At 36.5% G+C, this 26,325-nt stretch overlaps 4 protein-coding genes and 2 long non-coding RNA genes across 7 annotated transcripts; 1 reads left to right on the top strand and 5 right to left on the bottom strand.

Moving 5' to 3' along the window:
* Positions 1-855: 855 nt before the first annotated feature.
* LOC149616047 (uncharacterized) lies at positions 856-4,531 on the bottom strand. 2 transcript variants are annotated; one of them, XM_089856591.1, is made up of 15 exons: positions 4,320-4,531; positions 4,058-4,261; positions 3,812-4,006; positions 3,582-3,752; positions 3,351-3,530; positions 3,116-3,286; positions 2,885-3,064; positions 2,650-2,820; positions 2,419-2,598; positions 2,184-2,354; positions 1,953-2,132; positions 1,720-1,890; positions 1,492-1,668; positions 1,262-1,432; positions 856-1,155 (listed from the first exon to the last, which is right to left on the bottom strand). In XM_089856591.1, exons 1-15 carry the CDS (start codon positions 4,366-4,368, stop codon positions 899-901), a joined length of 2,628 nt encoding a protein of 875 aa, XP_089712717.1. In that variant the 5' UTR covers positions 4,369-4,531; the 3' UTR covers positions 856-898. The 2 variants fall into 2 exon arrangements, with proteins under 2 accessions (XP_089712717.1, XP_089712719.1); XM_089856593.1 differs by lacking the exon at positions 4,320-4,531 and having other exon boundaries at positions 3,812-4,137; positions 4,208-4,234.
* Positions 4,532-6,130: 1,599 nt separating this feature from the next.
* On the bottom strand, positions 6,131-7,815 carry LOC149616048 (uncharacterized). Its single transcript, XM_089856594.1, has 4 exons — positions 7,239-7,815; positions 6,998-7,183; positions 6,527-6,937; positions 6,131-6,465 (listed from the first exon to the last, which is right to left on the bottom strand). The coding sequence occupies exons 1-3, from the start codon at positions 7,408-7,410 to the stop codon at positions 6,729-6,731; spliced, it is 567 nt and encodes a 188-aa protein (XP_089712720.1). The 5' UTR covers positions 7,411-7,815; the 3' UTR covers positions 6,131-6,465; positions 6,527-6,728.
* Positions 7,816-8,004: 189 nt separating this feature from the next.
* Positions 8,005-9,020, bottom strand: LOC149616049 (uncharacterized). The gene is made up of 3 exons (XR_016375880.1): positions 8,562-9,020; positions 8,095-8,510; positions 8,005-8,043 (listed from the first exon to the last, which is right to left on the bottom strand). It is a non-coding gene; the product is annotated as an uncharacterized LOC149616049 (long non-coding RNA).
* Positions 9,021-11,449: 2,429 nt separating this feature from the next.
* Positions 11,450-12,013, bottom strand: LOC149616050 (uncharacterized). Its single transcript, XR_016376075.1, has 2 exons — positions 11,850-12,013; positions 11,450-11,771 (listed from the first exon to the last, which is right to left on the bottom strand). It is a non-coding gene; the product is annotated as an uncharacterized LOC149616050 (long non-coding RNA).
* A 787-nt stretch (positions 12,014-12,800) lies between these two features.
* LOC149616051 (uncharacterized) lies at positions 12,801-13,392 on the bottom strand. The gene is made up of 3 exons (XM_089856142.1): positions 13,274-13,392; positions 13,040-13,222; positions 12,801-12,980 (listed from the first exon to the last, which is right to left on the bottom strand). Exons 1-3 carry the CDS (start codon positions 13,316-13,318, stop codon positions 12,801-12,803), a joined length of 408 nt encoding a protein of 135 aa, XP_089712268.1. The 5' UTR covers positions 13,319-13,392.
* Positions 13,393-13,921: 529 nt separating this feature from the next.
* Positions 13,922-17,731, top strand: LOC149616052 (uncharacterized). The gene is made up of 5 exons (XM_089856144.1): positions 13,922-13,929; positions 15,198-15,495; positions 15,580-15,977; positions 16,937-17,118; positions 17,574-17,731. Exons 1-5 carry the CDS (start codon positions 13,922-13,924, stop codon positions 17,729-17,731), a joined length of 1,044 nt encoding a protein of 347 aa, XP_089712270.1.
* Positions 17,732-26,325: the final 8,594 nt, after the last annotated feature.

A 26,325-nucleotide genomic window follows, 5' to 3' on the forward strand; every position in this document is an offset into this window, starting at 1 on the left:
GATCACGCGCTCCACGACGCAAGCTGCTCGCGCTATATGAGGAAAATACAGCAAATAAGTAAAAAAGGAAAAACTAGAAGTTAAACTCTCAAATGCCTCGCCAAAAGCCATTGGCCAAAGCTTCTAGTTTCACCTCCTTCTCTTTTGACCCTCTTTCTTTGGTTGTAGGGCTAACCATTAGCTCAAAAACAGCGTGGGAAATAAAGCGGTGGCACAGGGCAAATGACCAGTTTAAAAATTAAATCGGAGGGGGGTCAGTGGTCCGCGGGACTCGTAAAAAAATTCAAGGGCAACCATAGTCCAGACATTCTCTCAACTATTTTAATTATCCACTTGTCTAGTTTAGCAGACGACGCGCCCTGGTCAATGGTCATGGACCAGTTTATTTATTACAGACCAGGGAAGTCGCTGGCCCACTGTCCAGTTTTAAAAAAAATCCTTATTTCCCACCCTGCTCAAAAACTTAATTATCCCAACTGTAGTCACGCATAATTACAACCAGAGACCTTTATCAAGATTCAAACTTATGAAATTATTAGACAAGCGAATGAAGCGATTAGACTAATTAATAAATTTCTATAATAGTGAAATCTTTTGAACGTTTATGTTATTTGAAAATATTAGGTAGTTGCACTTACGAGCGGTTGGTCTTACGGTACTCGCCGCTCGCCACCGCTCTCCCAGTTGCTAGCATAGCGCAGAAATTGGCGGTCTTTTTAAATATTGGAATTTTTGTACGCTGAGGCTCTAGTTTTAGATGGATGGTTCACAAGATAGAAGTTAAAGTGCCGTTTTGAAAACGCTCAAAATAACGAATTATTGGATTATAAATACTGTTTTAGAACATTTTATTTATATCAGCCTTAATTGTTAATGGAATAAACCGACTGATCTTTCCCTAGGTACAGTTACTGCGTCGGTGATATTCAGTTTTTTCTTCAGTGTAGAAGAAAAAAAAGAAATTCCCATTGGGATCACTTTTGCAATTTGGCTTGTAATCACATTCTAAGGTCGATTCGTTAAACGCATAGCCACTCCCACAGTCCCTTACGAGTCGGTAATTTCCCGTGCAGAAAGAATATTTAGAACAACACTTTTGGCATCCTTCTGGATAGACCAAGCGACGGCTATCAGGTCCACATTCAATAGGGTATCCTGAAAGTCAAGGTTTACTCTTCTATTTTCCTCACAGTGAATAAATTTGTCACCCCCATTCATTTTGGTGTTAATGTTCGCGAGATATTACGGTAATTATACATACCGCATTTATAATCAGAGGCAGGCACACAAAGGCCGACTTCGGGGTAAAAGATTTCTCCATTTGGACAATCGACTACCTTCGCCTTACCATTCTTACATTCAATATACGATGAACAGCTGTTGTCTCGCGTATTGCTATAAAAGCCATCGTTAGAGCAATTTTTGTCATCATCTAAAATCACACAAATTTTATCTGAGAAAACTACTTTCTAAGGTTGCGTTTAGGGCTACCTGTATTCGAACATTCTGCAATAAATTCGCACCTATCCTTTCGAAAGAACATATTTTTGTCGCAAGTTTTTATCATTCTATAATCTCCTTGGCAGTACGAATACTTATTGCAGCATTTCTGACAGCTGTCAGGATAAACTCGGTCCCTGCTATCAGATCCACATTTAATTGGATAACCTGTAATGAAGAAAGATTACGAATTGCACGTATCCAATATTCTTTGCTTACCGCATGTGTAAGAATCATTCGGCACACACCGCTGGAGTTCCAAGTAAAATATTTGTCTAGCTGGGCAATATTTTTTCGTGCTAACACCATTTTTGCATTCAATATAAGATAAACAGTTGTCGTCTTGAGTATTTCGAAACAGTCCTTCGACGGTGCATTTGTTGTCATCATCTAAAATCACAATAACTTTATCTGTACGAACTACTTTCTAAACTTCTATTTAGGGCGGCTACCTGTATTTGGGCACTCTGCTACAAATCCGCACACTCCCTTAGTACCGTCATAGAACTGGTTTCGGCGGCAAGTTTCAATAACTCTATAATCTCCAACGCACTTCGAAAGCTTGGAGCAACATTTCTGACAGTTGTCAGGATATTTCTCATTCCCTTTAATTCCACATTTAATTGGTTTACCTGTAATGTGTCAAGGTTACGAATTGCACATATCCAATATTCTTAGCTTACCGCATGTGTAAGAATCATTCGGTACACACTGCTGGAGTTCCAAATAAAATATTTCGCCAGCCCGGCAACGTATTATCCTGCTTACGCCATTGTTGCATTGAACATAAGATAAACAGTTGTCGTCCTGAGTATTGCGAAACAGTCCTTCGACGGTGCATTTTTTGTCATCATCTAAAATCACAATAACTTTATCTGAAAGAACTACTTTCTAAACTACATTTTGGTGCGGTTATACCAGTGTTTGGGCACTCTGCTACAAATCCGCACCTTCCCTTGGTACCGTCATAGAACTGGTTTCGGGGGCAAGTTTCAATAACTCTATAATCTCCAACGCACCTCGAAAGCTTGGAGCAGCATTTCTGACAGTTCTCAGGATATTTATCGTTCGATACAATTCCACATTTAATTGGTTTACCTGTAATGGGTCAAGGTTACGAATTGCACATATCCAATATTCTTAGCTTACCGCATGTGTAAGAATTATTCGGCACACACTGCTGGAGTTCCAAGTAAAATATTTCGCCAGCCCGGCAACGTATTATCCTGCTTACACCATTGTTGCATTGAACATAAGATAAACAGTTGTCGTCCTGAGTATTGCGAAACAGTCCTTCGACGGTGCATTTTTTGTCATCATCTAAAATCACAATAACTTTATCTGAAAGAACTACTTTCTAAACTACTTTTTGGTGCGGTTATACCAGTGTTTGGGCACTCTGCTACAAATCCGCACTTTCCCTTGGTACCGTCATAGAACTGGTTCCGGGGGCAAGTTTCAATAACTCTATAATCTCCAACGCACCTCGAAAGCTTGGAGCAGCATTTCTGACAGTTCTCAGGATATTTCTCATTCCCTTTAATTCCACATTTAATTGGTTTACCTGTAATGGGTCAAGGTTACGAATTGCACATATCCAATATTCTTAGCTTACCGCATGTGTAAGAATCATTCGGTACACAACGCTGGAGTTCCAAATAAAATATTTCGCCAGCCCGGCAACGTATTATCCTGCTTACGCCATTGTTGCATTGAACATAAGATAAACAGTTATCGTCCTGAGTATTGCGAAACAGTCCTTCGACGGTGCATTTTTTGTCATCATCTAAAATCACAATAACTTTATCTGAAAGAACTACTTTCTAAACTACTTTTTGGTGCGGTTATACCAGTGTTTGGGCACTCTGCTACAAATCCGCACTTTCCCTTGGTACCGTCATAGAACTGGTTCCGGGGGCAAGTTTCAATAACTCTATAATCTCCAACGCACCTCGAAAGCTTGGAGCAGCATTTCTGACAGTTCTCAGGATATTTATCGTTCGATACAATTCCACATTTAATTGGTTTACCTGTAATGGGTCAAGGTTACGAATTGCACATATCCAAAACTCTTAACTTACCGCATGTGTAAGAATCATTCGGCACACACAGCTGGAGTTCAAGGTAAAACATTTGTCCATCTGGGCAATATTTTTTCGTGCTAACTCCATTCTTGCATTCAATATACGATGAACAGCTGTTGCTTTGCGTATCGAGGAACAGGCCGTCCTTAGAGCATATTTGGTCATCATCTAAAATCACAATAACTTTATCTGAAAGAAGTACTTTCTAAACTACTATTTAGGGCTACCTGATTTTGAGCATTCCGCGTTAAATAAGCACCCTCTCGTATCATTGTTAAAGAACTCGTTTTGGGGACAAGTTCTAATAAGTCTAAATTTTCCATCGCAGTACGTATACTTATTGCAGCATTTCTGCTGAGATTTCTGACAGCTATCAGGATATATCTTGCGCGTCTTAATAGTTCCACATACAATTTTTTTACCTGTAATGAAGCAAGATTACGAGTTGTACCTGTCCAATATTCTTAGCTTACCGCAATAATAAGAATCATTCGGCACACACTTATGGAGTTCCAAATAAAATAATTTGCCAGCCGGGCAATTCTTTATCGTTCTAACACGATTGATGCATTCTATGTAACTACGGCATGTATTGTCATTACGGTTGTTGGCCCATTTTATACCTGTTTTGCAAATTCCATCATTTTTGTCTGCCGAATATTTGTCCCATTGTAATGCTAAGGTAAGAATGTTAACAATTAGCAGACGAAACATCTTGACATTAAGTCACCTCACCAAAAAACAAGCACAAAACCAGGCAAGACAGAGACTGAATTTTAAACATTTCGTTCTACTGAACAAGAGTTTGTTCTTTCAACTGTACTGCCCAGATTCAAAATTATTTTAAAGCATCTTTGTTAAAAAAAATCTTATTAAGCTTTATTGCGAGTCGCAATAAAATAGGAAAAAAATTTACCGCTCTATTGAATTAAATAAAAAAGTAATTTACTTTTCTATTGAAAAGGGTTTAAATTATAAAAAGCTATAGCCCGTAATTTAGTTTTATCCCTTACACAGTTCAAAATCAAATTATTATTAGATTTAAAATAAATTTAAAAATTAAATTATGGACGACCCTGATTCAAGATAATGCTAAATCTCCTTTGTTAAACAAAAATCTTTCAATAATTTAAATATTTTTATGACTTATTGTGAGTTGCAATAAAGTTCGAAATTTGAAAATAAATTTACAGCTCTATTGAATTAAAGAAATAAATAGTTCTTTACTTCTCTATTGAATTATAGAAAACAAACCAATTTATTTTAATCCCAATTACAGTTCAAAATTAAAATTATAATTAGATTTAATTCAATACTCTGGGTTATTGAACGCCTATACCACCTGACTGATTCGTCAAATAAAGGTACTCCCAGTTCTTAACGAGAAAGTCAAACACGTAGTGTCCATTACGCGCCATTACGCGAACTTAATTGCTTGTATCAAGAAGCGATATCTAGTTTATTAGGGAGAAGGTAAAAATTCGCCACATTTCTAGCTTTATCTCCAGTCACGTAGGTCCGGAGTTAATCCCCGCCTCCAAATTACAACCAGCATCTCATTGGTTCTTGAAAACTCACGTCAGCGCGACGCGAATGACGAAAATTACGCATTTTAGGGCTGAAGAGAGGCGAAATAGCCCGGCGTCTTTTTACGCCCCCCCCTTGAATTTTGAAAGGGGACTGGGACTATGGCGCGCTAATACTTGGGCATCTTATACCTTCTCCCTAGTAGACTAGATATCGCTTCTTGCTTGTATCTTCTTTAATTTTGTAGTTAAAAACATGGACCCACTTGATATACATATGGAAATCGTTTCCTTTATAATAGTAAGGAAAAAGCGAAAACCTATGGTGGCCGATCCCACCTTAGGGAGGCTAGACGTTTCTCGTAACCCTAGCTGATCGCCGCGTATATCCTAAAACCAAACGATGATAATGGAGTAGAAGCCAATGATACAGATTGGTGTCTATGTGGAATAGACGGAAGACCTGTAGATGGTGGTGTTTAGAAGCCAGTATGTACAGACTAGTGTCCAAGTGGGATGGACAAAGACCAGAAGATGGTGGTGTGAGAACTCAAGTAGAGGAGCCATTTCCGTGACTGTGAAAGCAGTTCGGAAATGGCGAACACGTTTGCTCCGATTTGGAAACTGCGAACGCGGTCACGTGGTGTAACAACAGACACACGCACAGACACACAGACACACACACAGAGACAGACAAACACGATCGTTACAGAACCTCTCCGTGACATACGTCACTCGGAGAGGTAACAAACAACTACGACTAATAGCGTTTTCCTTTGGGTCCTCGCGAAGCGCTCCCAAGGAGCAACAAAAATGGTAGTAGTATAGTTTCCAGCTTCGTTAAAGACTGTTTTTGAAGAATAGGATCTCCTAGTTTTATTCCTCCATGGGAGCGCTCCGCGAGGAACCAAAAGAAAACGCTATGACTCTCCTTCGCGATTACATGCCTAGATCACAGCTCTGAATGATAACAAAAATAAACGTTATTTAAATCACGTGACTGAACTTAAAACATCGAAGTCTAAAGATAAACAATTCTATTTATTTTTTCACCTAATTTTATTCTATTTTTTATAACAATATTTAACAGCGATAAAAGATTTCTCCGTTTGGACAATCGACTACTTTGGCTGTACCATTCTTACATTCAACATACGATGAACAGCTGTCGTCTCGTTTGTTGCGATACACGCCATCGTTAGAGCATTCGTTGTCATCATAACAGCGATAAAAGATTTCTCCGTTTGGACAATCGACTACTTTGGCTGTACCATTCTTACATTCAACATACGATGAACAGCTGTCGTCTCGTTTGTTGCGATACACGCCATCGTTAGAGCATTCGTTGTCATCATCTAAAATCACATTTACTTTATGTCTAAGAACTATATTATGAAACTACTTATTACGTCATACCTGTATTTGCCGCACATTCCGCTTTAAATTCGCACTTTCTATTGGTAATGTCAAAAAACTGGTTATGGTCGCAAGTTTTTATTCTTCTATATTCTCCAACGCAGACCGAATAGTTAGAGCAGCATTTCTGACAGTTCCCCGGATACGCCTGGTTCCTTCTATCAGATCCACATGTAATTGGACTACCTGTAATGATGCAAGCTTACGAATAGTACACACCCAATATTCTTAACTTACGGCAAGATAAACCCTCATTCGATCCTCCGCACCGTTCGAGTTCCAAATAAAATATTTGGCCAGACGGGCAATGTCTTATCGTTCTTACACCATTTTTGCATTCAATATACGATAAACAGAATTTGTCTTCCGTATTCCGAAACAGACCATCCTCAGAGCAAATTTTGTCATCATCTAAAATCACAATAACTTTATCTGAAAGAACTGGTTACTGAACTACTATTTACGGCATACCTGTATTTGCTGAACACTCCGCTTTAAATTCGCACTTTCTAGAGCTACTGTCAAAGAACTGGTTTTGATCGCAAGTTTTTATTCTTCTATATTCTCCAACGCAGACCGAATAGTTAGAGCAGCATTTATGACAGTTCCCAGGATACGTTTGGTTCACGTTCTCATTTCCACATCTACGTGGGTAATCTGTAATGAAGCGTGGTTACGAATAGTACATATCCAATATTTATTATAAACTTACTGCAGAAGAAAGGCTCATTCGATCCACACCGTTCGAGTTCAAAGTAAAAGTTTTGTCTGCCTGGGCAACCTTTTATCGTTTTTACACCATTTTTGCATTCAAAATAGGACGCACAATGGTGGTCTTCCTTATTGAGGTACAGGCCATCCTCAGAACAAATATCTAAAATCATACTATTTTTATCATAAAGAACTACTTTCTAAACTGTCATTTAGGGCTACCAGAGAGACTTTATAATAGGGAGTTGAAACTGAGGAATATTATGTAGCTCAAAAATTACGTGATCAACAAAACTGGCCAGGTCTATTTCCGGTATGATTTTTTGTGACCCCTTCCTCGAGGATGGGTCTAGAATGTTGAGAGAGGATCTCTACCTTTTTAGCGGAAGGGGAACGTCTGACTTAAAATATCTTAAGATGGCGCTAGTCGCACTCGAAATCGCAAACCCTTATTGGGTAATTGCACAACCAATAGTGTTTGAGGGCAAACTTTAAAATTAAAGGATTGTAATATGACCGAAAATTTACCTGGCCAGTTTTAGCGACGCAGCCTACTTGTCTGAGCTAAATTGTATTTAAAACTGTCAAGGACAAGAGCTTCCACTCCCTATTATAAATTTTTTCTTGGGCTACCTGTATATGGACACTCCGCGTAATATTGGCAGACTCCCGAGGCATGGTTAAAGTACTCGTTTGGTGGACAATTAATAACTTTTCTATAATCTAAAGCGCACGCCGAAAACTTAGAACAGCATTTCTGACAATTCCCTTGTTACTTCTATCAGGTCCACATTTAGTTGGATTATCTGTAAAGAAGAAAGGTTACGAATTGTAAAAATCCATTATTCTTACCTTACCGCAAGAGAAAGGCTCATTCAACCCACACCGCTGGATTTCAAAATAAAATTTTGCTCCAGCTGGACAAAGTCTCCTGTATAGAACGCGATCAATGCATTCAAAATACGATGAACAATCGTTCACTTTCGTATAGGGAAAAAAAAGGCCATCTACACGACAAATTTTGTCTTCCTCTAAAATCATAGTGACTTTATCAGAAAGAACTAATTTCTAAAGTACTATTTAGGGCTACCTGCTTTCGAACACTCCGCGTTAAATGAGCACCCTCCCGTGTTAATATTAAAGAACTCGTTTCGGGGACAAGTTTCAATAAGTCTATAATCTCCATCGCAGTACGTATACTTATTGCAGCATTTATGACAGCTGTCAGGATATATCTTGGGCTTCTTAAGAGATCCACATTTAATTTTAAAACCTGTAATGAAGAAAGATTACGAGTTGTACCTATAAAATATTCTTAGCTTACCGCAATAGTAAGAATCATTCCGCACACACCGCTGAAGTTCCAAGTAAAATATTTCGAAATCCGGGCAATCCTTTTTCGTGCCAACACCATTGTTGCATTCTATGTAACTACGGCATGTACCATCGTCTTTAGGGTTGAGGTTGAGGTTTACCCCTTTCCAACAATATTTTGCCCAATTATTGTCCAATTGTAATGCTGATATATGTAAAGGTAAGAATATTAACAATTAGCAGACGAAAAATATAAGACATTAAGTCACCTCAACATCAAGCAAAAACAAAACCAGGCAAGACCAAGACGGAATTTTAGGCATTTCGTTCTACCAGAAGTATATAATACTTCTCTTCGAGAGAAGTGTACCACAAAGCGGTGTAAGTGTAACGTCATTCTTCCCAACATCGAAACATTTGGAGTAAGGTTACCAAAGCAAATCACATACGCGATAAATAGTTCCCTCATCTTTTCTCCATTAGCACTTAACTATTTGGCAAAACGCGCTTGAGGATTTTTGTCCCACCCCAAGACAAGGTTTTTGGGTTGATTGCTGGCGATTTAGTGCCAAAAAATTATAAAATTCACCTTACGGTGCGATGCCCATCTTAAGTTTGATGAGCGGGAAAGCAAACAAAAAGGGTGAGCCTGGGAAGAATGACGTTACATAACTAAAGTATTAAGAGGATACAGAGTGTCATCCTTCTCCTATTATCCCCTTCTGGTTCTACTGAACAAGAGTTTGTTCTTTTAAATGAATTAGGCCTACCCAGATTCAAAATTATTTTAAAGCACCTTTGTGCAAATTTTTTTTATGAAGTTCTAAAGCGAGTCGCCATAAAATACGAAATAAATTTACCGCTTTATTGAATAAAGTAAAAAAACTAATTTACTTTTCTATTGAATATAATTTGAATACATGAAAATAAAATTGACAAATCTACCGGTACTGTTCATTTACTTGCAACCATCAACCTCTGAGGGACAATGAAAAAAATATAAATGTGCATGCGTCGAGAAAGACCTAGCGTGGTTATTGGGATTTAAAATCAATTATGTAGGGGTGGGGCTTATATCAAGCTGATATTCTATCAAATAGAGCTCAACTGGGACTGCCTGAATTACTAAGCTAATTATAGAGGTGGGCATCGGTTGAATCTTTCTGTTCGATACTTACAGTCAGTTGACGCAAGATAGTAGTAACAGAATAGAAACTGACTTCAACATTAGTATAGCTTGATGGTCCCTTGGAATTGTATCCCCCCTGTCCCTTGTGTCGCTACTAAAGTCTCTTTTACACAAGACCCTTTTGGAAAAAAGACATAAGACTTTTTCGACGTAAAAAGAAGGTGGTAGGCAACCCTTAGTATCGGAATGTAAAAAGGGGGTGATAGATTGCTGTCTTAGCGCACTCTCACAATACAAAAAGACTACAGCGCAGGCGCCAAGATGCAAGGTGGAAGGTAAAGTTTTCAGTTACATCGAAATGGTCTATTCGAGAAATTCTTTATGGTTTTTAAAAATGGATTATTTATTTCCAAACGGTTTCAAGTGTAAACGCGGCTCTTACAGCAGCGCCCAATATTAGTTTTGAAGAAATCCTTGGTTAGATTTCTTCACGAGTCAATTTTGAATTGCACTTAAACTTACCGGAGATCGTAGTGGCGATACAGCATATTATCAAAATATTAAAAAAAATCTTCATCGTTGAAAACAATCAAAAGTTTAACCAATATTCTAGTTTCAAATTTGGAGAAGTTTGTTTCACGAGCCAACTTGAATAAGAACTTGTTCGAAAGTGTGACTATTTCAGTTTAAAAACTTGAAAATTTCTATTGTTTCGAATAACTATATTATTGTAATAGGGTATTGTTTTATAATATTTAAATGGGTCGATTCAAAAAATGCAATAAAAAATATCGTCGCCTAGTTTACAATAGACCATTTGAAGCCGTTTTAAACGCTTTTGGAATGGTCGAAATAAATAAAATTTTGGAGAAAAGAAAAGGCATGCAATTATGGTTACATTTCTTCATGTGTAAATTATGACTTGCACGTAAACTTACCGGCAAACGCAAAGCCAATAAAGCACGTTACCACAATATTCAAAAAATCTTCATCATTGAAAACAATCAGCAATTCAACCAATTATCGAGTTTCAAATGCGGAGAAGTGGTTTCACTAGACTGAGTCGCAAGTGGTTATAAAAATTAACACTCAATCGACGTGTTATATATACGCTGCTCTTTGATACTTCCATATTTCATAGTTTGAATTACATCTTAATTACATCTTATTGAAAATAACGCTATAGATTTTAATTAAAATTATTAAAGCATTTAATTTTTATTTCAATGAGATGTAAATCATAACAGGAATTTATACCTTTACTACTTAGTAAAGGTATAAATTCCTGTTATCACCTGATTTAGAAACAACCAGATGCTTAGTTAATTTATATTGACTTGAAAGGCTTTTACACTAACCACTTGTGTAATCATCGAAGCGTTTCTCTCATATCTGATAAAAGAGTTTCAAATACATAAGAACCTGTTACAATCTGAACCCATTTTGATTTTTGTTGTTTGGCATCGTCTGTGATTTACTGCATCCTTTCTGTGGTGACAATCATTGGACAGCTTTCATGCGAAACACTTACGGCAAGTTGAACAGTTTCCCTAGAAACGAATTATTGTGAAGATTGCAGTCATTCGAAAGATTGCAAAGAGTCCAGTCAGTCGATTAAACTGCAGTGCGAAAAGGGTGAAAAGATATGTAAAGTACCGTTTTGAAAATGCTAACAAAATGGAGGGTTATTAGATAAGACCAAAACTCTAGGAATTAAATTTCCATGAGTTACAAAAATAGTAAATTTATGATCTGACAGAAGTCACATACTGTTTTAGAACATTTTATTTATATCTGCCTTAATTGTTAATGGAATAAACCGACTGATCTTTCCCTAGGTACAGTTACTGCGTCGGTGATACTCAGTTTTATTTTCAGTGTAGAAGAAAAAAAAGAAATTCCCATTGGGATCACTTTTGCAATTTGGCTTGTAATCACATTCTAAGGTTGATTCGTTAAACGCATAGCCACTGCCACAGTCCCTTACGAGTCGATAATTTCCCGTGCAGTAAGAATATTTAGAACAACACTTTTGGCATCCTTCTGGATAGACCAAGCGACGGCTGTCAGGTCCACATTTAATAGGCTTTCCTGAAAGTCAAGGTTTACACGGAGTGAATTTTGTGTCGCATTCGTTTTAGTGAGTTATTAACGGTAACTAATACATACCGCATTTATAATCAGAGGCAGGCACACAAAGGCCGACTTCGGGGTAAAAGATATCTCCATTTGGACAATCGACTACTTTGGCTTTACCATTCTTACATTCAATATACGATGAACAGCTGTTGTCTCGTTTGTTGCTATACACGCCATCGTCAGAGCAATCGTTATCATTATCATCATCATCATCTAAAATCATATTTATTTTATGTCTAAGAACTATATTATGAAACTACTTAATACGTCATACCTGCATTTTCTGCACATTCCGCTTTAAATTGACACTTTCTATTGGTAATGTCAAAGAACTGGTTTTGGCCGCAAGTTTTTATTCTTCTATATTCTCCAGCGCAGACCGAATACTTAGAGCAGCATTTTTGACAGTTTCCAGGATACGCCTGGTTCCTTCTATCAGGTCCACATTTAATTGGACTATCTGTAATGATGCAAGCTTACGAAAAGTACACGCCCAATATTCTTAGCTTACCGCAAGGTAAACCCTGTTTCACTCCTGCGCATCGTTCGAGTTCAAAGTAAAATATTTCGCCAGCCGGGCAACGTATTATCCTGCTTACACCATTTTTGCATTCAATATACGATAAACAGAGTTTGTCTTCCATATTCTGAAACAGGCCATCCTCAGAGCAAATTTTGTCATCATCTAAAATCACAGTAACTTTAGGCTATCTGTACGAACTATTTTCAAAACTACTATTTAGGGCTACCTGTATTTGAACACTCAGAGTTAGAAAAGCACGCTCCCCTGGTAACGTCAAAGAACTCGTTTCGGCCGCAAAGGGCAATAAGTCTATATCCTATAACGCTTACGCAATACGAATACTTAGTGCAGCATTGATGACAGTTTTCAGGATATCCCAGGGGAATTTGATTAATTCCACATTTAATTGGTTTACCTGTAATGGAGCAGAATTACGAAATTGTACCTATTCAATATTCTTAGCTTACCGCAAGTGTAAGATTCATTAAAAACACAGCGCTGGAATTCAAAGTAAAATATTTGTCCATCTGGGCAATATTTTTTCGTGCTAACTCCATTCTTGCATTCAATATACGATGAACAGCTGTTGCTTTGCGTATCGAGGAACAGGCCATCCTTAGAGCATATTTGGTCATCATCTAAAATCACAAAAACTTAATCTGAAAGAACTAATTTCTAAAGTACTATTTAGGGCTACCTGCTTTTGAGCACTCCGTGTTAAATAAGCACCCTCTCGTGTTAATGTTAAAGAACTCGTTTCGGGGGCAAGTTCCAATAAGTCTATAATCTCCATCGCAGTACGAATACTTATTGCAGCATTTCTGACAGTTCTCTGGATATCTCTGGACCCTGCTATCAGGTCCACACTTAATTGGTTTCTCTGTAATGAAGAAAGATTACAGATTGTACATTTCCATTTTTTTTAACTTACCGCAAGAGTAAGAATCATTCGGCACACACCGCTTGAGTTCGACATAAAATATTTGGCCTGTAGGGCAACGTAATACCCTTCTTATTTGATCGTTGCAAGGAATATACGATGTACAGGTGTTGTCTGCATAATAGCAGCCTTCATACTCTAAAGTCATACTAACTTTATCGGAAAGAACTTCTTTTTAAACCACTATATAGGGCCTACCTGGATTTACTGGACACTCCTCATTATATTGGCACTCTCTCGTGGTACTGTTAAAGAAGTACCGGTTTCGGTTGCAAAGATATATTCTTCTATAATCTCCTAGGCAGTGCGTAAACTTAGTGCAGCATTTCTGACAGTTCTCAGGATATACTCGGTCCCTTCTATCGGATCCACATTCAATTGGATTACCTGTAATGAAGAAAGATTACGAATTGCACGTATCCAATATTCTTTACTTACCGCAAGTGTAAGAATAATCCAGGACACACTTCTGGAGTTCCAAGTAAAATACTGTGTCATACGGGCAATACTTTTTCGTGCTAACACCATTGTTGCATTCTATGTAACTACGGCATGTATTGTCATTAGGGTTGTTGGTGAGTTTTATACCTTTACGGCAATTTGTATCATTGTTGTCTGCCGAATATTTGTCCCATTGTAATGCTAAGGTAAGAATGTTAACAATTAGCAGACGAAAGATCTTGACATTAAGTCATCTCACCAAAAAACAAGCACAAAACCAAGCAAGACAGAGACTGAATTTTAATCATTTCGCTCTCCCTAACAAGAGTTTGTTCTTTCAACTGTACTGCCCAGATTCAGAATTATTTTAAAGCATCTTTGTACAAAAAAATCATATTATGTTTTATAGCGAGTCGCAATAAACTACGAAATAAATATACCGCTCTATTGAATTAAATAAAAAAGTAATTTACTTATCTATTGAAAAGAGTAAAATTATGGAAAGCTAACCCGCAATTTAGTTTAAATTATTATTAGACTTAAAATAAATTTAATAATTAAATTATGGACTATCCTGATCCAAAATAATTTTAAATCTCCTTTGACAAATAAAAATCTTTCAACAATTTCAATATTTTTATGACTTATTGTGAGTTGCAATAAAATACAAAATTTGAAAATAAATTTACAGCTCTATTGAATTAAACAAATAAAAAGTTATTTACTTCTCTATTTTGAAACAAGATTGAATTATAGAAAACTAACCAATTCATTTTAATCCCAATTACACTTCAAATTAATAATTATAATTAAATTTAAAAAGCCACTCATATTAAAGTGCTTCTCTTTTTTAATCGAATCAGCGTATGAAACAATGAATATATATCAATTGGAACCATGTTTCTATCTACAATATTAAAAAAGATACGAGCAAATTGAGTTTCCATAATGGACACTATGCGTAAGGCTTTCTCGCGAAGCACTGGGAGTACCCCTATTGGACGAATCCGTCAGGTGGTATAGGCGTCCAATAGAGGTACTTCCCATGCATCACGTGAGAGCGTAACGCGCAATGTCCATTACGCGCCACTACGCAAACTTAATTGCTCGTAGCTTCTTTAATATTGTAGATAGAAACACGGTTCCAATTGATATATTCATTAATTTATAGGCTCTTTCGATTAAAAAATAAAACAAATCTGGCCTTTCAAATATTTTTATAAATAAACTATGGACCTCTTATATTTTACACAGCTCTCTTCACTTTCAACTATAGTTTCCAAGGCTTAGGTTTTTTAGATTTCGTATGATTCCTTATCATCTGATTTAAGAACAACCAGATGGTTAGTTAATGCATATTGACATGAAAGGCTTTTAGCCTAACCACTTGTGTAATTATCGAAGCGTTTCTCTCGTATCTGATAAAAAAGTTACAAAAACACAAGAACCGTTACTACAATCTGAACCCATTTAGATTTTCGTTGTTGGACATCATGTCCGTGATTTACTGCATCCTTTCTTTGGTGACAATCATTGGTCAGTTTTCATGCGAAACACTTCCGAAAAATTGTACAGTTACCCTAGATACGAATGATTGTGAAGATTTCAGTTATTCGAAAGATTGCAAAAAACTGCAGTGCGAAAACCTTAACGGTGAAATAGACATCGCAAAAAATCTAAATCTTAAAGAATACGACCATATTGAATTAAATAATAATAAAAATCTTATTAATTTCCCTAAACCCGGTGTATTCTCGCAAACAAAATTGAAGGTACGAATACATTTCAATAAACCGAACTCTCTTATACGCTTTCTAGGGACTTGCATTTATACTAACCATTTCTATATCTTGCAGAAACTTTCAATAAATGGTGCCTTGCTGCCTTTCTGGAAGTCACCAGGACAGAAAGGGGTCTACATGAATCCATTACATAGCTTAAAAACGTTTAAAATCAATAATGTCAAAGGTGTTCATAACTGGAACTGGATGGAAGTGTCAGAATTTTGCGGAAACCAACTGACAAAATTGTTTATTGAAAATTGTCGATTGGTTCGATTACGTAAAAACACGATTAATATCTACAGTAAACTAGAAATCTTGAGTATTACACATTGTCAAGTTCAGTGGTTAGATCCTGGATCGTTGGACTGTCCCGTATGCACTGAAATCCATTTGAACAACAACAATATTAAAGAGATACGAATTGACGTTTTTGGATCAGGACCGAAAAGTTTAGGAATTCTTAATTTAAGGTGGATTAAAAGCTCGATAAGCTGTAGGTAAAGTCCATTGAAAATTTTGTTATCGCTATAACAACATTGGCTTATTTGTTATTGCCTCCTACTATTGGTATCGCATAAGTTTATAAGTTATGTATGACAATACCTGTTCTTCATAATGCTAGAGACTTACTGAGAGCTAGTTCGAGTGAGAACGACAAGCGAGAATGGACTACACTCGGTTTTGTAGTCCATCTTACTATATAGTCTGTACTAAGCCGTTGACAGCGCCTCACCAGGCGTCGCTTGACGAGAATCTATGACCTACGTCACCTCATGACAAGCTCCAGTTTGTAACCAATGACAAACTTATGGAATATATCTTAACTTCATAATGCTAGAGACTTACTGAGAGCTAGTTCGAGTGAGAACGACGCGAGAATGGACTTTACTCGGTTTTGTAGTCCATCTTACTATATAGTCTGTACTAAGCCTTTGACAGCGCCTCACCAGGCGTCGCTTGACGAGAATCTATGACCTACGTCACCTCATGACAAGCTCCAGTTTGTAACCCATGACAAACTTATGGAATATATCTTAACTTCATAATGCTAGAGACTTACTGAGAGCTCGTTCGAGTGAGAACTACGCGAGAATGGACTACACTCGGTTTTGTAGTCCATCTTACTATTTAGTCTGTACTAAGCCTTTGAAAGCGCCTCACCTGGCGTCGCTTGACGAGAATCTATGACCTACGTCACCTCATGACAAGCTCCAGTTTGTAACCAATGACAAACTTATAGAACATATCTTATGAACTTAAGGTATCGTAATCCCAAATAAAGCGCTGTTTATTTAGAAGTTTTAAATTAAAAATCAACAGAAATACTTGAACCTAGCGCTAATTAATCTTTCAATGACTTTTTCTTCAGCAAACGAGCTTTCAAATAACAGCATTTTTAAAATATATCTAAATAAAATAAAAATTCCAGCAACAACAAAATCAAAAGATTACCTGCTGGGAATATGTTCCATTTTATAGTCTTCAATCCTGGTCGATATGAACCATATTTCACATTGAACATTGAACAAAATCCAATAGCAGAGTTGAAGAGAGGAACATTTTTGAAATTCATAGAAAATGTCGACCATATTATTTCGATATCAATTAGAGGTGAGTTAATTTCAAATGTAACGCAAGGAAGGACGTATCATACGATGTTCTACTTGGTATGAATTCTTAAACGTAAATATTAACAGAAGGATGACACTCTGTATCCTCTTAATACTTTAGTTATGTAACATGATTCTTCCCAGGCGAGGGAGCCATTTTCTATAACTGTTTGCAGTACACTAAACCATCAGCAATCAACCAGGCACAAAACTTGATTGTCATGACGTGGGACAAAAACGCACAAGCGCATGCATGCGCCTTGGCAAATAGTTAAGCATTAATATAATAATGATGAGGGAACTATTTATCGCGTATGTGCATGATTCGGTTTAGTAACCTTGCTATAATAAATATTAAGGGATGTTGGGAAGAGTCATGTTACAGTTACCCCGCTTTGTGGTGGTACACTTCTCTCGAAGAGAAGTATTATATTCTTTTTTTATTAACCATTTCAGATGCTGGTTTCAAGTGCGACTGCGCGTATAAATGGCTTGATGACAGAAAAATTTCTATTAAGGATTTAATTTGCAAGTCAAATATATCAGGGAAAATGAATATGCTGGAGTTTTTGAAACATAGTTGTCAAGAAAATTGTGATTGCTTTGCAATGTAATTTTGAGTTGATTTTACCAGGGATAGATTTAATTTTAGAAGTTGGAATGGAAAACAGAGTAACGTGGGCGCGTCATAGTCCCGGACCCCCTTACACGGGACGGAGAGATATGAAAGAAGAGGTAGGTCATAGCGACAGAGGTAAAAAGGAACTAAGTATTTTCCTCCGACCCCGTCAGCAACGTCATCAAAACGTAGCTGAAGTGAGCCAATAAGATAATGTAAACCTATAGTTACGTGTTGGAGGGAGGGGCTCTATACTGGACTACTTCTAAATTTAAATCTATCCCTGATTTTACGTAAAAGAATAATATCTTCTTTCAAATGATCCGTTAAATTGTAATCATTGTATTCTATTTACTCATAAATATCTTTGAAATATTGAAACATTTTTAGAGCTTCAGTCAGTAACTCAAATCGAATAAAAATTACTATTATGTCATACAATTCCATACAGGGTGTTTCTGATAAGTCTGCCATAAATTTAAAGGGTGTGTTCTTAGGTTTAAATTGAGTATAAAGTGTCAAAGAACATGGAGTCTGCAACATTTAGTTACAAACATTGATTGTCCGCTGAAAACAAGGCAAATGACGCAGAACATTTTCGACTCAAAATCCCCCAAGGAACACAAACCATAATATCTTACAGACCTCAGAACACCCTATAAAAATCCAACGTACTTAACAAATTTACAGCACGAAAGTTATCAGTTTGCAAAATATACTAAGAAAGCACGTACGTACGTGTATACTTTAAATAAAAAAGGAAGTGAAAATTATCAATAGTATAATTTAACTTCCGCTTTCAATTAATGGGTAGTTCCATTATATACGTGACTTGACGTAAAAGAAATTGGAAATCAAGCCTTAAAGGAAACTAGAAAACGGGAGATGATAACAGTGATTAGTACAATTGAAAAATGGAATTCCTTACAGTAATAGCATAAGCTCATAAAATTCTACCTAAATATTGGTCGCACCTTATTTCTCGTAAAAACCCGTTTCCTGGTGGTGAATATTTTATCGACATCAGAAATCATTTCTGACTATGATCTGTATTTCTACCCTTGCTGACTCGACCCTGGAAGGAAATCACAGTAAGTCATGACTTCAATCCTTCATCTGAACATGGACGAACACTAAAAAGGACGGATTGTAGAGGGAGAAAGTAGAAAAATACAGGTCAATTCGCCTTCTAGCGGAAGACAGTAGCAAACTGGGTAATGGGGACATACGGGAGAATCAACTTTCTAAAGAGGGACCGAAAAACTGGGGTTATCGATATTAACCACGTGACAAAAACGTCAGTAATGATTGGTTCCTTGGATTCACCCTCTTAGCTAAGCGTTGGGCTCTGTGGTGTCGTTCCCTGATCTGAAGATGAACTATTAAAAAGATCGAGCAACAGCTCCTATAATTTTGTATCGCATGTTGATACCATACGCCCCCAAAGTAGACCAATACTTAGACAATATAGGGTTACGTTAATATCGTGCACTTAAAGAAATCGAAATAGTTAAAACTGATAAGATAGCACACGCATTCCTTAAGAAATAATTCGTTGAAATTCGATTGTTCAATCATTCTGACTAATACGTAGAACTTCCGGTTGCGTATGTAACGATAGATATTAAATCGAATTCTTATTGCAATTGATATATAAAGAACTATAATCATATTTTAAGTGTTAGTTTATGGGGGTTTTATCTGGATCGTTGTCGTTCTAAAATATTGATCTTTTGAAGTATGTTGAAGGTGGTGTTTCTTTCATTTGTTGCGTTGGTGACAACAATGCCAATCGATGTAAGTTTGTTTTGAAGTAATTAAGAAACTATTAAGGAATGTATTTTTTATTTGCCTGTCAGCCCGTCGGGATAATTACAATTAGTTTTCATGCCGCCATTTTTAAAGATGGCGGCAAATTGAAGCCCAAAACCTTATCATAAAGTCTGTCTGTATATAGGGAACCAGTGCGCTAGATATTAAAGAGATCTGTTGAAATGCACGGGCGTTATTGCATAATGAAGGTTTGCTTACATTTCTGACCACCATTTTTCAAGATGGTGGCTGATCGGAAAATTCTTTCTTAGTGTGTTCCTATTACATAAGAATAACGTCCTTGCAAATTTTCAAACTTTTAATTAAAGCGGTATGGGATGAGCGTTGATTATCAGTCAGGCAGTCAGTCAGTCAGGACTTCGACTTATATTAGATCTAAGATTAATAACCCCTGGATATGAAAGGAAATATGCAGGCATACTTGAAAAGGGCATCGGCATCTCTAGCGCCCCTATAGTCAAAACTTGGAAAAACGTTACCCCAAACAGAATCAGTAAGCGCGTGCTACTCCATGCTTTTTAAGCCTCGGCTACTTTTTATCCGCGGTTCCCGTTTCTTTTTCTCTTCTCATCCCGGTACCTGGTCCGGAGGTTTTGGTCACTATATTAGGTAGGTTTTTAGCTTTTTATTTATGTAAAAATTAGATTAAACTATAAATTTGATAAATCAAATGACAACTTGCGTAAGAACAGCGTTTGCTAGGCAGTTTTTGAAAACATTTAATGTCTTTAACTTAATATCGAAGACACAAAAAAACGTTTATGTTTACTAGGCCTTGCCGGTACAACCGTACAATTCATACTGCGTCGTCTGCATGGGGTGACAAAGTTCTACGTTTTGCCGTCTGAGGGCGCCACATGGCGATACTATTTGAAAACGCCCGGTTTTGCTTGCCTTTCATATCCAGGGGTTATTAATCTGAGATTAGATATAGAAAAAGGATTTCCACCTAAATGGAGACTTACATTGACTATAGATCTATGTCAGTTGTGACGTCAGTGCCTAGGCAAAACGTCACGGGCTTAACTTTAGCAGTGGGTGGCCATGCTTGGTACCGCTTTGGTTCTATGGGCAAATACCATGGATGACGTCACACTAAGGCTCTATTGGTTAACTCGTAAGTTTGTAAGCTATATTCTTTAAGTCTGACTTTACTTATACTTTGAAATTACTCGTAGCTAGTTCAAGTCTAGACTCAATGTTGAAAACTGTTTAACTAACGTTGCTTTACAAAAATCTATGGAGTTTCACCGTACCTAGCTGTTAGTAACAAATGTCAAACTTACCTTATAAACTTATGGTTAAACACATACACACTTATGGCCTCTACTTTAAAACAAAACCCAAGTATTTTATCTAGAGTACCCTACTTGTTTCTGCACTGACTGATTAGTTAATAAAAATTCTTCCTGTCTTTGCCCGTTGACATATAGAAAACTGGGGAGATACGTCGAGAGTGGTCCGACGATGAAATGAAATTTCAAGTAAATGGCATTGACGTCGACCAAACACTCGAGACAAGGCAAGATAATTTAATTGTCCAGCAAAAATTCTATCCCTGGAGAGAAGAAATGTCCCTTGACAGCTTCGAAAGTCAGGAACCATCCCAAGGCAGAGACTTAAACCATCAGAAGGAAAAAACACTCAATGACAGAAAAAACTACGTTTTATCTGTGTATCACGGAGGTATGGTAGCCGTACGAAAATTTCTTCTCATGTCCAAAGACGAAAAACCCAAGATAGATCATCAGATTTTAAGATTTGGATGATTTTAACTTTAAAAATAATTAAGAATGTTAATAAAGATACTTTTGAAAATTATTTATTGTATATAGTGTAAATAAAGTTTATTTATATGAATTGCCTATATTTATAAAATAGTATATTCAACTTTGAGTTTTCAAACAGGAACTGTTTTACATTACCAGCTTAGCCACACTTCTACCATTAAAAGTAAGTGCTCCTCTGGTAGATTGGAGGATATTGAAATTGTCCAAACAAGATGGGCAGGCTGCTATATCTTACCCCCAATCCGTTCCAATTTCTTTGTTTTTGGGGACCGTAGCTACGAAACTAAATATTTTAGACCCTATTAAAAATGCACCTCTGCTAGAATGGATGGATATTAAAATTGTCTAAACAAGATGGGTAGGCTGCTATTCTTACTCGCAATCCGTGCCAATTTTTTTGTTTTTGTGGTCCGTACCTCCGAAACTAAATATTTTAGATCCCATTAAAAGTGCACCTCTGGTAGATTGGAGGATATTAAAATTGTCTAAACAAGATGGGCAAGTTGCTATGTCTTACTCACAATGTGTGCCCATGTTCTTGTTTTAGGTGACAATCAATGTTTTAGACCCCATATTCCTTGATACTTTTCACTCAGTGTTACACAAAGAACACTTCGTTTAATTTATGGTAGACTTATCAGAAACACCCTGTATATACCGTTAGAGCCATTTAGTTTACAGTCTGAAACTATTTCTAGGATTACAGCGGTGCCTTTGTTTAAGTTTTTCAAGTATTGTTAGAAAACATAAATAATAAGTTATAGTTGATTTATGAATATAAATGAAATGAAATACTTAAATCAGAATTAAGCTATCAATTGATGTAACTTTGATGAAAAGTAAAATTAACCATTTTTGCAAATTGGAGTTCAAAAAAACTTTAAAATTATACAAAAAAAATTAAGATCTTTAGCAATTTCTTCAAACACAGTAAGAGGTCTTAACAATTCTCACCACGATAACATCTGTTACTGACTGATAGGTGCTTTACTTTAAAATTAATTGCTTTGACAAAGAGAAGAAAATCAAAGTTAAAATTAAGAGTTTAACAGACGGAAACATAGTGGGGAATCACAACGGGGTACAGACATGTGGGAAGGTGAAATTCACGTGGATAAGTAACTAAATGAACGTGATTGATTCCATCAAACTATACATTTAGAATCTAATAAACATCAACATTTTCAAAATATTATCAGAATTGAGTGAGATAACATCTGTATTCAAGGCCGAAGGTACACGAGGTACGAGCGCAAATTCTTGATACCTGTCAGTTGAAAATGCTTTTGGGAATTTTAAATCGGCAGGAAATTTTCGGAAGATCAAAACTTATTGCAAACAAGCACACACCTAAACGGTGTAAACCTAATTAGATAGTTATTTACCTAAATTTGAATTTTTTTGGTCTGTAATAGGTGTGGTTCAAGGTCATTGGGTCACAAAGCTTGGTTCACACATTGTGTTTGCCAAGTTCGTTACATACAGTGATTCAGAATAAACGCTTTTCAAAATTCAGAAGTATAGAGTCTAGTGTTTGACAACTTCATTGTCTTAAGGCGGTTCATTAGTTTATATATTTATCCAAAGGCGTTAGAATGACTTCGAACAATAAGGACTGGTAACTTTGGATCCACATACAGGATGATCCGTCTTAACCCTAACAATCAGACGACACTGAGCCCCACCCCTTAATCATGAGGACCTATAGTTAAAACCGAAGATTTTTTTGTCGTGTCAACCGGGCTTTCGAAAAAGACCTTCAACAAAATGTTAATGTTCTAAACAGCTGATTGTGAGTTTGTCTGAATGAACTATTTTTACTATTTTTGGAAATATTCGTTTGTTTTTACTATAGGAAGAATTGAAATTTTTGCTTTTGAAGTATTATTTTCAGTTACCTAAAAGTGTTATGAATTACACAATTAAGTAATGTAACTATCCACATAAGTTCCTAAGATGTGTTCCATGAGTTTGTCACTGGTTACTGAGAGTTTGTCATGAAGTGACTGACGTTGGTGAAACGTCATAGATTCGAGGTAAAGCGACGCCTGGTGAGGCGCTGTCAAATTTGGGCTTAGTACAGACTAAATAGTAAGACGGACCGAGTGTAGTCAATTCTCGCTTGTCGTTCTCGAACTAGCTCGAGCTGTAAGTCTCTAGCATTACGAAGTATATGTAGTGTTAAACTAATGGAACATACCCCATAAACTTATGCTATCCATAAGTTGCAGACTTATAAGAAAAACCCCGTGTCAGGTTAAGCTTATTTGGCCATCTTTTTCGAAGATGTTGGCGAAATAAATTGTGTTTAATAATATCAATTTAAAAATAAAACTAGTTTTAGCATTGTAGGTCAATTGGTTTTTGGAGACCAGATCATACCTTTCATATATAAGCTACTCTCTTTCCTCCTAAAAAGCTACAAAACTTCAGCAGCGAAACAAACAAGATTAAGAAGTGTCAGTTGGTCTAACTCCAACTTAATTTCGCAGAACCTGGCGGTCTTATTATTTCAATTAGTGAATTGCTCTCTGGCTATTGTCTTGTTGGAAAAACTCTTGATAGACCTGTCTAAGGAAAATGCGAAGAGCGGGGTTAGGAAGTAGCTGATGCCAGCGGACTTGTCTTAACGTTAAGCCTTAGAAATGTTTTCTGTCCGAAAAAGGCGCGCGCCGAACGAACTTCAGAATCTTTAATTAATTACTCACTAAAACATATTAGCTTGCGGAAGAACACTAATTAAAAGAAAAGAAAATACTAGAGCTATTTTTATTTTGGATAAAATATTAAAAAGGAATACTATGCCATGGACATAATGAATAGAACTATAATTAGCATCTTAATAAAAGGTCTTTACACGGAACAAAAGTTCTTTATATTTAATAACTTTTCACGAAAACTGAACAAAATGAAACGATATTGAAATAATTTTCACGAGATTGAACAAAATTTTCACGAGATTGAACAGACTTTTCACGAGATTGAACAGACTTTTCACGAGATTGAACAGACTTTTCACGAGATTGAACAGACTTTTCACGAGATTGAACAGACTTTTCACGAGATTGAACAGAATTTTCACGAGATTGAACAGAATTTTCACGAGATTGAACAGAATTTTCACGAGATTGAACAGAATTTTCACGAGATTGAACAGAATTTTCACGAGATTGAACAGAATATTCACGAGATTGAACAGAATATTCACGAGATTGAACAGAATATTCACGAGATTGAACAGAATTTTCACGAGATTGAACAGAATTTTCACGAGATTGAACAGAATTTTCACGACATTGAACAGAATTTTCACGAGACTGAACAGAATTTTCACGAGATTGAACAGAATTTTCACGAGATTGAACAGAATTTTCACGAGATGGAACAGAATTTTCACGACATTGAACAGAATTTTCACGATAACGAACAAAATTTCATGATATTGAACTGAATTTTCACGTAATTTAAAGAAAAAGAAAACATCTCAGACATTGATCAAAATTTCACGATATCCAACATAATATTAAGATTGAAAAAAAAACATGTTAACTTCAAAGAAAAATCTTGCACGCTCTAAAAGACTTTTTCCTAATTCTATATACACACTATATTTAGAAATCTTCATATATTATAACCATAAATAAAAACCCACATTCAATGCATTCTTTGAGATCAGACCATGCAGACTCAAGAAATTTAAATATTCGTATTCAAGGGATTTAAAAGCTCCTCACAAATCTAGAGTATAGTTCTTTTGAATAGTACATCATTACCAGCTTCGGTACCATTATTAAAATACCACAAGTACAGACGGTATTATAGAAAAGCATACCACAAATTCAGGGTTGTATTCTACATTCAAGAACGACTTAAAAACGATTTAAACAGCAAGATACCTTGTCCTTGATATTTGCGAACTGTGTAACAGTGAAAAAAACGCGATTGTCTTATTCTTTTCACATTAAACTTGACTCGATTTAAACGTAATTTAAAATTACTGTAACAGTGTTCTGGCAAGTGATATCAGTCATCTGTGAGTGCAGGAACCAATACCACAACAACCAATAGTTGTGGTATCGGTTCCTGGTGAGCGCTATTAAACCGCTATACCGTAACAGACTGAAAACCTTGTAGTTCGGTTCGATTCAGTACCAGTGATCATTCAGTTGCAAACCTGCATACAGGAGATGGTCTGATGACAAATTACCCTTTAGTGCACAATAACTATTTATTTAAGCATTTCATTGCAAGTTTATTAGTCAGATGTTCATTAAAATAAAGTACGCATTGCACTGTCTACTTGAGATGAAACCTCACTTCATACCACCCATAGTTTGCTCTACATCTAATCGCAGGATCATATAAAAATGCTTTTCAACTTCGAACACATTCTATTAATTCCACAATGTTGCAATCTCCGTCTAAATAAACCCTTGCAGATTTAGAAGAAGCGTATGACGCTGAATAAAGTCATCTTGTTTAGAAGACGTTCGTTGAATATAGATTTTACATTCCATTCTCTTTACGTCCAAAGTGTTGTATCTTTGGTACGTAATGTATGAGAACTTACAACATATTAACAATCAAAGAACCATACCATACATCCGTATAGAAATGCTTAGGATTTTCGCTTCAAAAGTAATTTCTCTAGTGAAAAGGTATAATTTTGAAGCAAGAGATTTCGAAAGCGACAAAAAAAAAAGGTTCCTACACGTATTTTTGCCTTCCGTGTGTAGAGCGTTCAATACAATATACACAATGAGTAATATTGGGGCCTTGGCGAAATTAGTGCCTTTGAGTCTTTGAGCTCAGACCACCTAACCCATGGACAGGCAACTGAATAGGGACCTAGATTTACTTAGAGCAACGCCTGACACTAGCGCTGAAGCGGCGAATGTTAGAAGTTTTTCACCAAACCCTAGTAAAATTCGCGCCCATTTTGTTCTTAAAGTAGTAGCAAGAAGCG

The sequence above is a fragment of the Phalangium opilio genome, unplaced genomic scaffold, assembly GCF_054372755.1.
Source record: "Phalangium opilio isolate 3A_F unplaced genomic scaffold, DU_Popi_V2 ptg000217l_1, whole genome shotgun sequence".
NCBI lineage: Eukaryota > Metazoa > Arthropoda > Arachnida > Opiliones > Phalangiidae > Phalangium > Phalangium opilio.

Excerpts from the sequence above, each read along its gene's own strand:
- LOC149616047 (XM_089856591.1), bottom strand. The coding sequence starts at position 4,368 with ATGTTTAAAATTCAGTCTCTGTCTTGCCTGGTTTTGTGCTTGTTTTTT. Across the intron at positions 4,007-4,057 it reads GAATGATTCTTATTATTGCG|GTAAAAAAATTGTATGTGGA; the intron begins GTAAGCTAAGAA and ends GCTTCATTACAG. Across the intron at positions 1,891-1,952 it reads AGCAGAGTGCCCAAATACAG|ATGATGACAACAAATGCACC; the intron begins GTAGCCGCCCTA and ends TTGTGATTTTAG.
- LOC149616048 (XM_089856594.1), bottom strand. The coding sequence starts at position 7,410 with ATGATTTTAGATATTTGTTCTGAGGATGGCCTGTACCTCAATAAGGAA. Across the intron at positions 7,184-7,238 it reads GAATGAGCCTTTCTTCTGCA|ATTACCCACGTAGATGTGGA; the intron begins GTAAGTTTATAA and ends GCTTCATTACAG. Across the intron at positions 6,938-6,997 it reads GGAGTGTTCAGCAAATACAG|ATGATGACAAAATTTGCTCT; the intron begins GTATGCCGTAAA and ends TTGTGATTTTAG.
- LOC149616051 (XM_089856142.1), bottom strand. The coding sequence starts at position 13,318 with ATGTCGAACTCAAGCGGTGTGTGCCGAATGATTCTTACTCTTGCG. Across the intron at positions 13,223-13,273 it reads GAATGATTCTTACTCTTGCG|AGAAACCAATTAAGTGTGGA; the intron begins GTAAGTTAAAAA and ends TCTTCATTACAG. Across the intron at positions 12,981-13,039 it reads CACGGAGTGCTCAAAAGCAG|ATGATGACCAAATATGCTCT; the intron begins GTAGCCCTAAAT and ends TTGTGATTTTAG.
- LOC149616052 (XM_089856144.1), top strand. Across the intron at positions 15,496-15,579 it reads TCTCGCAAACAAAATTGAAG|AAACTTTCAATAAATGGTGC; the intron begins GTACGAATACAT and ends TATATCTTGCAG. Across the intron at positions 15,978-16,936 it reads TTAGGAATTCTTAATTTAAG|CAACAACAAAATCAAAAGAT; the intron begins GTGGATTAAAAG and ends TAAAAATTCCAG.